Source organism: Xiphophorus hellerii, chromosome 8 (genome assembly GCF_003331165.1).
Source record: "Xiphophorus hellerii strain 12219 chromosome 8, Xiphophorus_hellerii-4.1, whole genome shotgun sequence".
Lineage (NCBI taxonomy): Eukaryota > Metazoa > Chordata > Actinopteri > Cyprinodontiformes > Poeciliidae > Xiphophorus > Xiphophorus hellerii.
Window position 1 is genome coordinate 14,547,894 of NC_045679.1, and position 17,802 is coordinate 14,565,695.

Sequence of the window (17,802 nt, forward strand, 5' to 3'; positions counted from 1 at the left end):
TGCTTGACTCACAGTTGGGTTTTTTTTATTGATTTTTAGTAAATCTTAGTAAATCTCCCGAACTTTGACTTATTAAATGTGAGCACAATAATCCCCAGATGTGGGTGGCTGATCTTGTGGTCAGAAGATGCAGCTGGTAGAGCATGAAAAGCCGACTGTCAGGAGCCCAGCTTTTTATAAGGTGACTGTGTATTTTCCAGTAAGTCTTAAAATAAACCATTTTCACAGCTTTTCACTTGGAGAAGAGGTTCTGGATGAGCATATAAATCGATTTACCAGAAAGTGGAATTAGATACGGTTCATCCGTCTCAGAAGAAAACACTGCTTTTTTGAGGAGAGCATCGCTGACCCCTGACCCGCCCTGAATCCAGCCGCTTCACTTTCAGGAGGTTTTAAAGTGTCTTCTGATTCCAGCACAATCTGCACAAGATTCACACATTCCTCATGCAATGGCAGCAAACTAAATCCATCAAGTACAAAGGATCCAGCCGCAGAGAGTTGAGAACAGTTATTATAAAGGACTTTTTATTCATCTTTAATTGGAGCACAAGTTCTCCAAACTCTTTGAGTACTATGGGACATCCTGGGAATTTTGACAATGTCCTCCACATGTATTTGCACTCCTTGTAAAAATGTGGAATACGCCTTAAAATAAAGTATTATTAAAGTATTATGGAGGCTTGTTGTCCTCCACTTGTATAAAGCTGCTGCTGAAAACATGATGTTCCGACCTCCAAACTCCAAAGGTGATAGTTATTTTATTTTTATTTAAAAAAAAAAGATGTGCAGGGCATTTGTTCTCCAACCTTGGTGTGTGTTTTTAATTTTGGTCTCATCTAACCAGACTATATTCCCCTAGTATTTCACTGGTTTTTTGCAAACAAACTTTAAACATACTTCAACAGGATTTTTCTTCTGGAGTGGAGTGTGAGTAGGTGCTCAACTTATTTTCACTGTAAATGCTATCTGTTAATTTCTGGTCTTTCTATTGGAAAACTTTTCTTATTTCTTGAATTGTCAGTCAGAACTTTTTAGAGTGCAAGTTAGAGTGAAATTATTATTTTTTAACGTCTTATGGCTCCAACAGTGCAGTGAAAATGTTGATCTAAACAATTTAATTTTACATGTGAGGAAAAACTGAGCATTAGCTAATGAAGATAATGACTGATCCATTTGGGAAAAATGCTCATCTTCATATTTTTTGACTCCAGTAGTTGCTGTAGAGGTGGAAAATTTGTGCTTTGAAACAATTCCTTAGTTAATTTTACTTTTGAAAGCTTGTTTCTATTATTCCTCGTTCTTGTTGAACATCTAAAATATTTTTTTCTTTTTTTCCCTCCGAGGGAAAAAGACATGAAAAAAACAAAAACGTTTTACTGGAGTTAAAATATTATGCAACAACCCACAAAGCAGACAGTCAGCTGACTCTTATTCCAGTCAGATTTCCTAAAATAAATCCTATTTCCATGTGTTCTTCCAATATGTTTTTCATATTCGGAGATGCCTTGAAAGACACACAAATCTGCAGTTCTGCAGGCGGTGATGAGCTCACAAAAAACAAACAAACAAAACTTTCCAGAAACAGGAAGAAAGCGTCAGAACTAAAATTGTAATTCTTCCAGGATGTCAGCAAATAAGAACGGCGACATCTATGATAGCTCCATGAACTCAGTATTTTACTGACAGATTAGCTCCCTTGTGACCCCTTCTTTTTTTTTAAAACACAAGATAGTGATAGCTTCACTTCAGTGCATTGTGTAACATTAGAAAGAGAAAAAAAAAAGCGTCTCATGACTTTATCTCCCTGGAGAATCCTAAAAAATGTTTTGCAGTGGCTTCAACTTCCTAGCTTGGCCGGCAGCGCTGTCTACCTTGGCTGCACAAACTGTAGGGATGAGCATTCATAGATAATAAGACTCCAAAGTTCAGGGGTTGATGAGCAACAGTGTTTAGGAAAAAAAAAAAAAGAAGTTGAAATTTATGTGAAGAAAAAAAAAACAGCGCGATTATCTATTTTTGTGAAATCCAGTCCACTTTCTACAGTTTCCATGAGCAGGTCTCCAGAAGATGAATCTCTCTGAATGCTTTGCTGACCACCGGGAAAACAAGTGACTCATGTTACTACGCAGGAATGTTTCTTTTGAACGTCATGAGTGCCTCAAATTGGTTATGCTGCTTTATTGGGAGGTTTAAACTAGAGTAAAACTACTGGTGATTTACTGAGTGTAGGGGACACTTGGATCGGTCGTTTCTTTCCATTTCACCTCAGGAGACTTCATTCTTTAAAAATCAAAACAAGTCAATAAAAACATGCTAAAAAGAAAGAAAATACTTTTGACCAAAAATAGGGCCTTTCAGACATAGCTTTTATAAAAAAAAATTTAAAAAAAAGTAATTGTGGTGACACAAACTTAGCTTCCACTCAGACATAGACAATGAAATATATCAAAAAGAAGAAACTGATTCTGCAGAAAGTAAGAAGTCTGACAGCAGAACCCTGGTGCTAAGATATTTTCCCTGACTAATCCTACTTTGAATTGTTTAGGCCAGATTCGATTGTTCAACATTTTGTTGATTTTTTGCTACCACATGTTAGCAAAAAGTGGTAATTTCCGCATTTAGTCTCTGGACAAGTTTTAATAGAACACGGGAATTGTTTTAGATTTTTTATTTTCCAGTAAAGCAGAAAAAAAAAACCTACAAGAAAAACATTTTTACATCACTGTGGAACAATTTTGCCACAACTGTTCTAATAGCATCACCTCGAAATAAAAAGTTACATGTCCATCAAGGCAGATACATAAATGTTACGTTAAAAAAAATGGAGGCCTCTCAAGACAAAATAAGAGTATTTCTATAATGTTGAGTGTTTTTATAACACTGGTGCTTAATCCTAAACTGGGATTAAATTTGAAAAAGCTGTTTCCAGGGACACCTGCATGGATTGCCTGATGAGAAGCGAAAAAAGGCAAAAATGAACAAGAACAGGTTAAGACTGTGGGCAAAATGAAGATGATTTACATTCAGAGATTCATATTAAAAGTGTACGCCCACTTTTAATTGTTTTAATATATAACTCAGAGACATAAAAACACATAAGAATAAAACAACAGATCCAGAGCATGGAGCTTTTAAGACTATATTAGGCGGATAAAACATGTAACTTTCCTTGGTTTTTTGCCCCGTATTAATTGAGCAGGTAATACAGTGTAAATATCCAGGAATCTTAAGCCTCAGCAAAAAACAGAGTCCTTCACTGAACCAAAATAAAACCGATTCAGAAGCATTATATTTAATGTTTTATCACATAAAGAATCTAATCTGTGATATGCTGACAAACAATTTATTAGACTTATTTCACAGACTAGACAGAAAAGTTATAAAACATACACTAAACTGTGTTTTATGCCAGTTTATCTGTGTAACATGTAAACTGGGATTAGGATAATTAAACACTGACTACATCCAAGTCTCTGCTGCAGGGATTTTTGGAAAACATGTATTTAAAAATTGCTTTTAGAAAAAGAATTGTGTATTTGGCTTGCAGTTACATGGTAACTTACAGCTCTGATACTGAATGTCGACAGGAAAACTGCAAACATTTGGAAAATCTCCTAATACTGATAATAAAATCACAATCTGCAGTTTATATGTAAACAACAGGAAAGATTTAATGGGCTTAAAGCAAGAGCCAACAAGCAAATCCTTTGGGCTGCCAAGAAAATTATGGTTTCTGGAACGACGCCCTAAAAGCTGAATCACTTTTCCTCTAAATCCAAGTAAAACTTCTTAGTTGGATAAAAAAGTGATAGAAAATATCAACATTCGCTCCCCATGAAAATGGAGGTCATCTTTACTCGAGCCTTATAATGATTAAGTTAACTCCTTCTTTTTGGGGACTGGACTAGTAATACAAGATACAACAACACTGATTTACAAAAACAAGACTTGGCTGGACAAGCTTCAAACTTACAGGTTTTAAAAAAAAAATTAAAATTAGAGATATTGGCTCAGATATTAGGCCCACTATTATTTGTATAAATGTCTGTGAGCAAATTACAGGGAAGTCATGTTTTTGTGGATGTCAACAAATCTCTGGAATAGTTTTGTCTGGATTTCTGACCACTTTTTGCTGGAATGTCTTGAGTTCATATACGCTGGGTTGGTACCGGTGATGCATTAGGCTTTTACACAAAGAATAGATGTTTAATTAAGAAATGGCCCTGGCCATGATGCTGCCACCGCCTTGTTTTACAGTTCATACAAGCTATGAAAGTCTCTTCTTGACATTTTATGTCATTTTGGTCCAACAACTCAGCTTTTACCCACAAAGCATTTGACTTGCCCCTGAGGGCAGCTGCAGTTGTGCAGCAAGTCAAGCTGAAATGTCAACATTTTAGAGTAGCTGGTTCTTATTTTCTTGACAGACTGAATCCATGTTGATGTTAAATTCGAGTCACTGGCGCTCAAAAGCAGCTTTTACTTTGTACCTCAGTGGTTCCTGGGTTGTTATTTAACTTTGAACTTTGCTTTTATGTAAAAATATAAAAATGACAGTTTAGATATGATGGTTTAAATATACACAAAACTGGTTGTTCCAAGAGGATAAAGACGCCCAACACGCATCACAATTGGATTTTGATGGCTGGTGCAGACTGACATTAAGCTTCTAGGTTTTCTCCATATTATACAAGTCTTCAGTCAGAGGTTTCTTCAGACAATCTGTAACAGACTGCTACAGGAGATCCTTCCTTCCCACAGCCATCAGCAGCTACAATGACTCTTTGAAGACAATTATATCAGTTTTTATTTGGGGATTATTAATGTATTTTTGATTTAAAGTCCCTTTAAAGTGACATCAAACTTTCTAAAACTTGACTAACAAGGCAAGTGGTTGAAAATGCAGTCAGAATTATGGCAGAAATCAGTAAATATGTACATATCTGAGGCTGAATGTATAATTTTGACCATGTGTGGATAAGAGAAAACTGCATACAAACTTTTGCTCTGGAACATTCTTAATTACTTTTATGTGATTCTTTAATAGATAAATAATCCACTGAATTAAAGTTGAAACTGTTCATGAAGACTTGATATGGCGACTGAAAGCAAATGAAATGACTGAGGTAGAGCCTTAACCTTGAAACAACGTCGAACTTACATGTGGGGTTTTAGTCCTACTGCAGCTGAACTATATTTTGGCTTCTTCTTCTTCTGACTTGGCATTTTTTAAAAACACACTAGTAAAACTAAGGCTTCCCTGGGGAGCATCTGGGCTGAAAAGGTGCCGCGGTGAACGGGTCATCCACAACTTTTCCCACGATGGTCCAGGAATGTAGAGGGCCCACTGCCACTGAGCCCACGGCGGCCCGCTGACCGATCCTGGAGACGACCCGGTGCACCGCCACGGGCTGCTGGAGCAGAGGGGCCTCCGTGTGCAAGAGGGCGACAGGGTGACACTTTGTGCTGTTTCTCACTTGCTGAGTGCCAGACATGAATGTGTGAGTGTTAGCAGGAGCAGCTTTGTTGGTTTCCTGCCGCTTCCCAAACGGTGCCTGCAGGAAAACATCTGATGCTTCAGCAGAATTATGGGATGCGGAAAAGGCGGAGACTCTGCATGCTGTCACGCTTTCTTTCCTTTGCGGTTTAAATGGGGCCAGCTGGAAGACATCAGAGATGATGGCGCTGCTTGGAGGAGGGCTCTGAGATTCTCGGTTAACAGGTATGAAATGACGGTTGGAGCAGGGAATGCGTGCAGGGCGGGGATGAGCGCCACATTCTTCTGACAGCAACATGTGTTTGTAGGGGACACATGCAGCGGAGCTCTGATGGATCTTCTGCCCAGGAGCCGCAGACTGAGCAGAGTGAAGTTTGAAGAGCTCCCTCTGCAGGTCTGTGTGTGCAATAACAGAGAGAAAAGTGAGATTCTGTTCTCTAAAAGTTTTGCTCAAATTAATGTTTCTTAAAGAATCCCTAAACTAAAAACAAAAAGAATCTTGTAAGAAAATCACAACAGATACAAATAAATGTAGTGGTTTTTAAAAAATCTGAGGGATTCAACTCATCACAGACATATTTTCACATACATTTCAAAGAAAAGCTGAAAATGAATTTACTGAGTATTTAATTGATAAATTAACTTATCAATATTGAACTGAGGTCCAAGCTGCTTTACACAACTTAACTGTGACACAAATAGTGCACATTCAGAATCTTACCTGTGTAGATGTACAGGACAATCCAAGCAGATTGTTAGTAATGTGACATGTTTAAACTTTTTTTCATCTTTGCCCAACAACAAAAATTCTCTCATAGAAATAAAATAATACAATTATTTTCAAACTTTAAATGTAACACTGTACAAGAACAAGTTTATGAAGAAACCTAAAAGAAAATGGCACCTAATACCAGATCAGGATGCAGTTTTAATTACATATATATATATATATATATATATATATATATATATATATATATATATATATATATATATATATAGTAAATAGTTTGCTTTAAACTTTATAATTTCAACTTTAGTAGTAGTGTAGTTTTACAAATCTGTTGTTGTAAAAACTACATAATCACTCAAAGTTATTGTTTTATTTTTTGCAATGCACTATTGTTTCCAAAGGTGACTTCCTTTAACTTTAAATGGAAACATTTATTTTCACATTTTCATATTTTTTTCTATACATAACTTCAGTCTTTGTGCCATTTCCAAATACAGCTCTTTTAGACATATTCATATCTCTGCATTCTCATTTTATTTATATTCTACATAATTTCTTTCATTTTAAACACAACTGTGGAATATTTTCTCATCTTGACTACTTAATGCAGATACCTTTGTACATGATAAAAAGCAGCTAAATATTTTATAAGTACCATAAACAAAGAACTCTAACAAGAAGAGCACGACTTTACACAGTTATGCACACAAAAGTTCTCCATCTTCCAAAGGAAATCTGAGTTAGATAGAGTGGTTGTCAAAATATTCATACCCCTGTAACAATTTCATTTTGTTAACACTACAGCCATAAACCTTTTATTTGTACAGATTAACACAAAGCAGTGCATATTTCTCTGAAGTGGGGGGAAAAGTATACATGGTTTTTAAAATGTTTCATACACAAAAATCTGAAAAGTGTCATGCCTTTTTTCTCATACAAGATAAAACACAGTGGGACAAATAAAAGCTAATTTTATTGGTCCCATCAGTGTGTGTGGACAAAGAAAGATGTGCATGGGTTTAATAAAGCAGGTTGGTATTATAAAACATTATCACAAGCTTTGACTTTTTTATGCAGCACTGTTCAATTTAAAAGCAATTTAATATGCCTCAACGTCAATACAACCAGGACATGGCTGTCCGGATAAGCAGACGGACCGGACATGGACAGCGTTTATCGAAAGAAGGAGCTCTGGTCAGATGAGATCTTAATCTTTCTTTCTATCCAACATGTAAATGTGTACTCAGTGTGCAGAGCTTCACCTTCCAGCAAGACATCGACCCAAAACACAGAACTACAATGGGATGGTTTAGATCAAAGAATATTCAAGTGTTGGAGTGGCTCAGTCAAAGTCCAGACTAAAATCCAATGGAAAATGTTGCGCTGTAAATGTTCAAAGCGGCTGAAAACATACTCTAAAAGACATTCAGACATTGTGATTTCATATTTTCCTGCTTCTATCAATAAACATGTTAAATTCATCTGCAGACTCCCAGCAAATCACCTGACCCAGCAGTTCCAGTACAACTACAGAGGCAGATCCACACAACATGTTGAATTTCAACAACCTGATTCTCTCATTTTCCAAAAGTGGAAGAAAACCGGCCAAGGTTTGAGCAGAATTATGATTTATTCACTGCAGCTGCACACAGGGAAAAATCTTCTCTTCAATCCTGCAACATAGAGGAAGTAGACATTTCCATATTCACCTACAGTAGAGTCAGCAGAGGGTGCTATTACTACACCAGCAGAATCCAGGGAGGATCCTAAGGAATTTTAAAGAGATATGCAAACCTGAGAGTAACACCACCATGAAGAGGCATAAATTTGAGAGACAGAGACAGAGCTAACACTAGCCAAAGTTCTGCGCTAATGTCCATCGATTACCTTACAGAACAACGAAGCAAAACCACTTCTGAACCTAAACAGGTGACACCCATCAGCTCTACATTTATGTCACAATAGAAAAGCTGAATGTAAAGTGAAACACTCAGTCAAAGTCAGGAAATTCTCAAAGAGTGATTTGCAGCTGTAAGAATTGTGAAGGCGGACATCTGGGAACACATGAACAGCTTTTGGACAACCATCTCAAAACTGCAGAAAATATGATCATTTCAAAAAAGAAAGCTGGTCAGCAAAACCAAGCAAGTCTGGAAGTCAAGTCAACTTAATTTGAGCTTAAACGGACTCAGATCGCACATTTACCAACGAAGGTTTGACATTACACAGGTGCTGACATTTATTCTGCACAATGTGAACACATTCATAGCAAAACAGAAAGAGACAATGAATGACAAAGTGCTTGGGTGCAAGGCAGACACAAGGGAGGAGTGAAGAATACCAACAGCGGTGTTGATATTCTTTTTCTCCAACATGTAAATCCGTAGTAAAGCTCTTGAGAAAACTCACGTGACTTGATCTGGTTCATGCGTGCAATGCTGTGACCTCATCTGAAGAGAGCACCTATGTTAGTTTCTGCTCATTTCGATAAACACAATCTGAAATTAATTTATGGAAACCACACTATGTAGTGTGTAAGGTCTACTTTATGTTGCTCCATGACATAAGGTCGAGGTTTGTGGTTGTAAAGTGACAAATGGCGGAAAAGTTCAAGGGGTATGAATAAATCTGCCAAGCTCTGAAATCTGAAACACCCTGAGAATACAGACCAACAGTGTTTGAGAAATGCAAGAATCAATAGTCAAAAAGTCAACATTCACATTTGTACTTTATTAGCCATCCCTTTATAATTCTTAAATTATCTCACAAAAATAGGAGCACACAGTATCACAGCTCTGACGCAGGGTTGGGCCATAATGACAAGGAGGCATCTCAAAAACACTTGATAATGTCACATAGCTGACTGTTTTCATTTTGGGGAAAATGACAGAAAAAAACACAAATTTGGGGCTTCTGTTTCTCACCAGGTACCTGCCTTGCTTGGCTTTAGTAAATACAACAGCACACTAACGCTTACAGGGAAAAAGTTTGGGGACTTGCATAGGTTCAGACAGTAACTGCAGATGACTGATGTTCAGCAGGAGGATCAGAAATGGGATCATTGGGTATATTAAGCCTCAAAACTGCACATGCTGCAACTCCAGAAAATATAGCAAGGCTTTCAAGATGGCTTCCTGTGGTTGTTTTCCACTCAAACCTTCTGCACTATGAGGGGAAATGTTATTAACATCTGAGTAGCTCACTCCATCCTTTTGGCACAAACTTTACATTCTGGGCTTGATATTCCTACGCTTGTCACTTAAAGGGGATCTATTATGCTTCCTTGCGCAGGTTGGGATAGGCCTATGAGTTATACAAAACATGTTTGTTACATTTTTTTTGTACAAAATGATTCTTAAATTATGAGATTTTAGTCTGATGTCAGGTTCTTCCTATTTTGAACTCCTTTCAGAACGAGCTGTTTTAGGGCCTCCTGTCACTTTAAATTTAGATAAGCTGCTGCTGGTCATGCCCTCTAACTCTTGTGAAAATGCCTACAAACAGATGCGCAATTATGCAACCATACAGCTTTGAAAAGCAGAAGTAGAGCCTCCTGCACAACCAACAAGAACGCAGCAAGTGATTTGGTTGACAACAAAACACTTGTCTTTTTCAGCTGTACGGCGCGTACAGCTGAAAAACCAGCTCACCAAACTTGCTAGAGCTCCGCTTGGGTTGCTATGTGACGCGCTGGGCTTCGCTGGGTAACAGCACAGCCTTTGTCGAATGTGACTTAAAAACCAAGAGGCTCATTTTCCAGACACCAAAGAACATTAGCTTACTGCCAAAAACAGAGGCTGGGTGGTTTTCTTGCGCTCTTGGTTTTTAGAAGCAGTTGAGACTTAAATAAAAATACAGAAACTTGCAACATGTGAGTATTGCATAATAGCTCCCCTTTAAATGCTAGTTATATTTAAAATAATATTGCACATGGATGGTTGAAATATGGCCAATTAACTTGTTAAACTTGGGCACTTTATTTACATAAAATAAGGAAATTTCTAAATCTCTTTCTCCAAAAATAAAAGTTGTGCTTTTTTAAATTCCGTTTTTCAAAATAAATAAAATAAAAATAAACAAGTGAAAGTAGCCATTTTCATTGTAATCATATATCAGAAGCATGAGACCCTTTATTTTGTCCTACAGAAACATCTATACAGTTCTGACCTTCAATAATGTTTATAATGCTGTGTGATAATCAGACTTCAGCCACAGGGCTGGACCTTCAGACAGCCACACTCCACAGAGCCCCGAAAACATTAAATACAAGACGAGTGTTGTTTCTGTAAACTGTAAAAATAAACACATACTTCCAGGGGACGGGAGAGCAGTAGGTCAGCGTGCTGCAGGAGATGCAGCTCTGACCACCTGAGAGAATTTAGGAGGAGAGAGAGGGTCTGTGCTTTCAGAGGAGATTTAAGGACAAACTGACCAAATGCAATTTCTGCAGCAAACAACACAAGAAGACTACTTGAAAAAAAACACCCAATACTTCAGAGTCCACACACGCACACTTATCAGAACACTGTATACCAACGCATGGGATTGTAACATTCAACAACACTGCCATGCTTTTTGATATGAATCCTGTGATCACTAAAATGAGCCAAGAAAGCCTTAAAAAGCACAAAAAAAATCTAATGAAATGGGACCAAAAATTCACACAAGTAAACTCCCCCTCTATACACTGGCTGCTTTGAATAAAAAATATAATCGTCCACCTGTCCATGAGAACAGACCACACAGAGATTCACTTTTCTTTTCACGAGAGTGGGATAAGACACGGGTTCAGGCCTAATCTTGCAGGCTGGACGGAGACCATGGTTAGCATCTATACATTTTAACATACTGACAGTTTCAGAGCATTTATAACCAAGAAGAAAAATAAAAATATCACATGTCTGCACAAAGGAATGACATTTTCAGATACTCTTTAACATTATCGAACAATTATGATGTTAAGAATCATATATAGATTTTTAATATAGACTAATATTTATTTCTTACATTCAATCTCTAACACTCTATTCATATTAACATGTATTAACAGGAAAACAATGTCATATATATATCTGCATATATATGACATGTACATCAGATTCACACATAAAGCAATATGTCTTCCACGTGTAAAGCTTTATGACGATGACTTCATATATACGTTCTGGATAAGAGTTTGCAGATATCTATTTACATAAATAAGGAGTAAACAAAAGTGAGGAATGTAGGGGGGATTGGACAATGTGAACTAAATGTGCGAAAACAAAAGAGTGAGTGTGTGAAAAATATTCGTCTAATGAGATTTCTGTCAGTGCCAGGAAATGATTGGAGAGTGTTGTGTATATTTATATTTGCTACTTTTTATCTGCTAGGTCCTATTATTGTTAGTTTATCACATTATTATCAAGATTTCATGCATTTCTATAGATATGGCACGCTGCTATAAACACACTGACTTCTGATTTAGTTCCAACATGACCTTCCTTCAGGAAAACAACTTAAAATCTTCATCTTAAAAAAAGCAAAGTGGAATAGACAAGAGCAAGTATTATTCATACTGAATGGCTGGATGTACAGCACCGTGTACAAATGTTGGCATGCCTGGTAAAGATGCTTAAAAAAGACTGAAAATGAATTAATAATTTTAGGGCTGTTGTAAACGAATATTTTAGTAATCAAGTAATCACAAAAGGAAACTAATAATTATTCTTACGATTAATTGAGTAATCGGATAAAAAAAGATCAAATAAAACATTGGTAAATCTAACATAACAGCACTATTACTGTCACATATCAACATCAGTCCATTTTTTTACATTTGAGCTTCCCTAAAAATAATTTTTCTGTAGTTTAGAAAATTAACTTGTAACAATAATAGCTCACTTTCTAAGTTAACCTGAAGAAAAGTTATACAAAAATCTGAAATTATATTCAGTGTAATAATAAAGAGGCAGGCTCACAAATACGCTAATAAAAATGTCAATACTCCAGCTTTTCGTTTATGCATTCATCTTCAGTCAATGAAATAGATGAACTCTCACCTTGCCCAGACATTTATAGATTTTGTGTTCATATTAGCGATGGGATTTGGCACCTTCGTTCGTCACACACAGAAACTCATCTACCAGCTACGTGGCGCCACAATGCGCTCCGCCACCCATTTGTTGAGACCGGGATAATATGTAATAAATTTTCCGGTTCGTCCGTAAAGCTACACTTAGATTAATCATCTATTGCGCAGCCGCCCGCAGTGTTCGGTCTATCCGGTTACCTGTATAAATACACCTGCAGCGCTCTTCCCCGCTGTTCGCTCTGAATCGGCCACTAGGCAGCAGCTCCGGAAGGAGAAAAGACTACCGTACTCCAGGCATGGCGCCAGTCATTTCAAGGATGTTTATTGGTCCGAAAAATGACAAAGACCCAGACATTATCATCAGTCAATAAAATCCTCTGAAAACTGGACGTTATGCTGCTAATTGTTAGCTTTCGTCAACAACTTAGGCGGAAGTGAGAGCGCTGTGCAACGCAAGTAATAACCTGGCCGGAACACAGTGCGCTAAATAATAAAATATAACTTAACGAAGTTTCGAGGCAGATACATTTTCCTCGAGGAATTTTAATCATCAAGGTACTCGAATCACTCGAGGAATCATTTAAGCCCTAAATATTTTACTGTGGTAGCATGATCCCAACAGAAAACATTTTAAAAAGTCCAACCTTACATTTGTGTTTTTCAGTGAGCGAAATATCCCAAGAGAGTAAAGTATTTTTAATGACAAAAAAAATGCCATCTTAACCCATATTTGTAGTTTATACTTTAATATTCTCAGAGTGCCTCATTGATTTTGATTGGTAATGCATGTTTTCATTTTACTCAGGTGAAATGATGATGCAGTGGCAAGAGGCTAAATATTATTACTTTTAACAATGGGAAAGACAAGAAAACATGCTATATCAAATGAGACAAAATGCATCTTGATCTTCTAATGTTCAAATCAGAAAATTGCTGTCTTAATAAACTCCAAACAGTATGGCCAAGATATTCTTGATAGATTTTTTAAAACTTTTGTTTACTTTGATCCCAGTAAGCAGAACATGCTAATTGCAGTCAGAGCAACAATGAAAAGTTTAATACATCTGGATGTGTGGCAAACAAGCCAGGTACTCAAGCTAAACTTTCCACTTCACGGGCAGGAAGGAAGAAAATTATTTATTTGTGAACTTTTTAAATCAAAATCATTACTAAGGGTGCCAATAATTATGGAGTGTGCCGTGCTTTGTCTTTGCTTTGTTGTTCTCATCGCTTCTCGGGTTACTCTATGGCACTTTTAACGTAGTGTGTAATGACTCATGTTTTTGTTTTTCATGCTCAACTACAGCAGCTTCAAAGTCGTACAGATCTTCCATCCCTCAACTCAAACAAGTCTAACATTTACGCATCTGTGTGCAAATCAGGCTACATGACATCAGATTTAGAGATGTTTGGCTTTGTTAATTCAAATAAACCTCATCTGAATGAAACATCATTTAAATTTTCCATGTTTTTTTTTCTGTGCAAATAAACTCAGGGAGGAAAATCTAGGAAGGCAAACCACGACAAATTCACTTGTGCACGAGAACTACAACCACTTAGAACTATGTCTATTTTACATTACGACAATTATCTTTTTTTTCTTTGCTATTAGACAAAATGCAGTATTCTTCAAATAAACTGATAGCTTTTATCCTGATTGAGAAAAAAAAAAAACAACTACCGTGACTAGTGTTTAAAATGGACGGTGAATTGGCTGCTCGTTCTCGGTGGATCATACATAATGCATGGCGACTAGAACAAAGCTGAAATGTTAGTGTGAAGATGAGAGATGAAGAGATGGTGGACGCTGCTATCGATGAAAGAAAAGTAGGAATGAAGAAACGCTGACAGGTGAGGGATGTTTCTAAAATGAAGGGAGGAAGTCAGGGAGGGGGTGCAGGGAGCTATCTACGTCTATACGGCTGATTGTTGTTATGCTATGGCGGACTATTATCCAGAGATACAGCTTCTATGAAGGAGGAAGGGGGGGCCATCTACAAGTCGATGAGCTGGTCCACCAGCATCAGGGAGCGGGCCAAGCTGGGCAGGCTGGATTCAGAACCACCACTGTTACTGCGCGAGTGGCCTCCTGAAACTGGCCGAAGAGACAAGGGGAGGGGAACGAGACGAGTACGGGCAAACAGAGGTGGGGTTGGAGAGGAAGCACGGGAGTGGGAGTCACAACAGGCAAGGAAAGCAGTCAAAAAGGAAGGAGGGAGAAGAAGGAAGAAGAAAAATTTTACCCAATTACAGCTACAGCTTTTCCAAAAATTGCATCCCTATGTTTTTATTTGACCTATTAGATTTTAATGTTTTATTTCAAAGATGACTTCAGCCACATAAGGCTTTCTACGAATAAAAAACTTTAAAGGCGTACCTTGGGAATTCTTTCGGCCTGTGACGGGAATAGGATCAAAGTCGTCCTCTGTAGCAACCTCCGCACTGGCCGGCTGGGCCTCGAAGTCTGAGATCAAGAGAGACGAGTCTGAAGACAATAAATAAAGCTCAGAACATTTGAAGAAAAACAATATAATGTAGAGGGCCACTGGGACGATGTTTTATTCCTCCAGCAGTATAATGATGCCTCATCCACAAAAAAATATGCACAGCAATTACAAAAAGATTTCCCTTCTTTCTCTAAAATGATGCTCTGAATCCAGGCTTTTCGAGACAAATAGATCTGCTGCTCTGTAAACGTAAAAATTACATCTGATGGCACATTATGAGAGGGAATTGGTGATTTGCAACTGGAGTCAGCTGCTGCACAGTCAGGTTGCGATTCAGAGTTGGCAGAGTCAACACCATTTAAATACTTTTGCTCTGCATCCAAGAACTGATAACTAAACCCCAGCTGTGCAGTTTTTAATTTGAGAGACAGCGCAATTTTATAGATGACTCCTGACAGCTCAGGAACACTCTGCTACATTAAAGACTTTAAACTTGATTAAACTGATTGAAAATCCATTATAAGGAGGATCATTAATCTAATGTGAAGAAAAATACCCTGACTATGAAACAATGAATCAAAAAAGTTTTACCTTTAGGGAAGTGCGATGATAAATGGTATTAAAAAATGAAGGATGTTTAGTAAAGCTGTTGGCCTGAATTAAAAAATGATTTTGTTCTGGAGGACAAAATAGAGCAAAAATGTTACCGTTTGCTGAAATTTTCTATATGATCCAAAATCCCAAGAGTGGAATTGTAACAGTTCAATCAACACATTTCTAAAAGGTTAGTGTCGATATTACACTCAAACTCAAGGTCTCATGAAGCAAACCTTCTCACTTCGGATCTATAAGGGAAGATAATGAATTGAGATGTCAATTCGTGTCATGATGGAGGACAAAATGGCTCCTCAAGCACAATTTATCAAGTCTAAAGATTGCTGATGTCAAATTAATGATTCCGTCAGTGAGAGGAGAAATGAACAACTTATCTGCATGCTCTGAACGCGCACTCTGCTGTCATTTCAGCAAACCAACTCGTATGATGGGAAAGGACAAAATGATCCTTAATGGGGAGTGTGTGCTGGTGTGTTTATGGTTGTGGAACTATGATCTTAAAGGGGCTTAGACTTATCTGAAAAAAACTAATTGTTCCAGTTAGAGTTACAGGACAGCTTAGCAAGCTCAACATGTTTGTGATGGTAGGACACAACAAGCCTGTGTCCACAACAAGGAGGCTTCTATATCTGACATTTTAAACCCACTTAGGAATCAAAATACTTGGCTAGAGAAGCAGCATCTCATCAATTAACATCTAATCCATCCATCCATCCATCTTCTTCCGCTTATCCGAGGTCGGGTCGCGGGGGTAGCAGCTTCAGAAGGGAGGCCCAGACTTCCCTCTCCCCGGCCACTTCTTCTAGCTCTTCCGGGGGAATCCCGAGGCGTTCCCAGGCCAGCCGAGAGACATAGTCCCTCCAGCGTGTCCTGGGTCTTCCCCGGGGCCTCCTCCCGGTGGGACGGGCCCGGAACACCTCACCAGGGAGGCGTCCAGGAGGCATCCTGACCAGATGCCCGAGCCACCTCAACTGGCTCCTCTCGATGTGAAGGAGCAGCGGCTCTACTCTGAGTCCCTCCCGGATGACTGAGCTTCTCACCCTATCTCTAAGGGAGAGCCCAGCCACCCTACGGAGAAAACCCATTTCGGCCGCTTGTATCCGCGATCTCGTTCTTTCGGTCATGACCCAAAGCTCATGACCATAGATGAGGGTGGGAACGTAGATCGACCGGTAAATCGAGAGCTTCGCTTTTTGGCTCAGCTCTCTCTTCACCACGACGGACCGGTACAGCGCCCGCTTGACAGCAGACGCTGCGCCAATCCGCCTGTCGATCTCCCGCTCCCTTCTTCCCTCATTCGTGAACAAGATCCCGAGATACTTGAACTCCTCCACCTGGGGCAGGACACCCCCCTTGACCCGGAGAAGGCACTCTACCCTTTTCCGGCTCAAGACCATGGCCTCGGATTTGGAGGCACTGATCCCCATCCCGGCCGCTTCACACTCGGCTGCGAACCGCTCCAGCGAGAGCTGCAGATCATGACCTGATGAGGCCAGTAGGACCACATCGTCTGCAAAAAGCAGAGACGAGATCCTAAGGCCACCAAATCGGATCCCCTCAACACCTTGGCTGCGCCTAGAAATTCTGTCCATGAAAGTAATGAACAGAATCGGTGACAAAGGGCAGCCCTGGCGGAGTCCAACTCTCACCAGAAACGAGCCCGACTTACTGCCGGCAATGCGGACCAGACTCTGACACCGGTCATACAGGGACCTGACAGCCCGTATCAAAGGGCCCGGTACCCCATACTCCCGGAGAACCCCCCACAGGGCTCCCCGAGGGACACGGTCGAACGCCTTCTCCAAGTCCACAAAACACATGTAGACTGGTTGGGCGAACTCCCATGCACCCTCCAGGACCCTGCCGAGGGTGTAGAGCTGGTCCAGTGTTCCACGACCAGGACGAAAACCACACTGCTCTTCCTGGATCCGAGGTTCGACTATCCGACGGACCCTCCTCTCCAGGACCCCTGAATAGACCTTGCCAGGGAGGCTTAAGAGTGTGACCCCTCTATAATTGGAGCACACCCTCCGGTCCCCCTTTTTGAACAGGGGGACCACCACCCCGGTCTGCCAGTCCAGGGGAACTGCCCCCGATGTCAATGCGATATTGCAGAGTCGCGTCAGCCAACACAACCCTACAACATCCAGAGCCTTAAGGAACTCCGGGCGGATCTCATCCACCCCCGGAGCCTTGCCACCGAGGAGCTTCTCAACCACCTCGGCGACCTCATCCCCAGAGATTGGAGAGCCCAACCCAGAGTCCCCCGGCTCAGCTTCTTCAATAGAAGGCATGTTGGTGGGATTGAGGAGGTCTTCGAAGTACTCTGCCCACCGGCCCACAACGTCCCGAGTAGAGGTCAGCAGCACACCATCCCCACTATAAACAGTGTTGGTGCCGCACTGCTTCCCCCCCCTGAGACGCCGGATGGTGGACC

At 39.6% G+C, this 17,802-nt stretch overlaps 1 protein-coding gene across 4 annotated transcripts in view; it reads right to left on the reverse strand.

Annotated features, from left to right (window-relative positions):
• Positions 1-2,653: 2,653 nt before the first annotated feature.
• The window catches only part of LOC116725057 (AP2-associated protein kinase 1-like), a 32,458-nt gene continuing 17,309 nt past the window's right edge, over positions 2,654-17,802 (reverse strand). Inside the window, exons 19-20 of one of the 4 annotated variants that reach the window (XM_032570942.1) lie at positions 14,681-14,767; positions 2,654-5,893 (exon numbers count right to left, since the gene is read on the reverse strand). In XM_032570942.1, the coding sequence (XP_032426833.1) occupies positions 5,250-5,893; positions 14,681-14,767 (731 nt within the window). In that variant the 3' untranslated portion in view covers positions 2,654-5,249. Of the gene's footprint in view, positions 5,894-12,609; positions 14,399-14,680; positions 14,789-17,802 lie in introns of those variants that run through there. The other 3 variants (XM_032570941.1, XM_032570946.1, XM_032570943.1) reach the window with 3 other exon arrangements.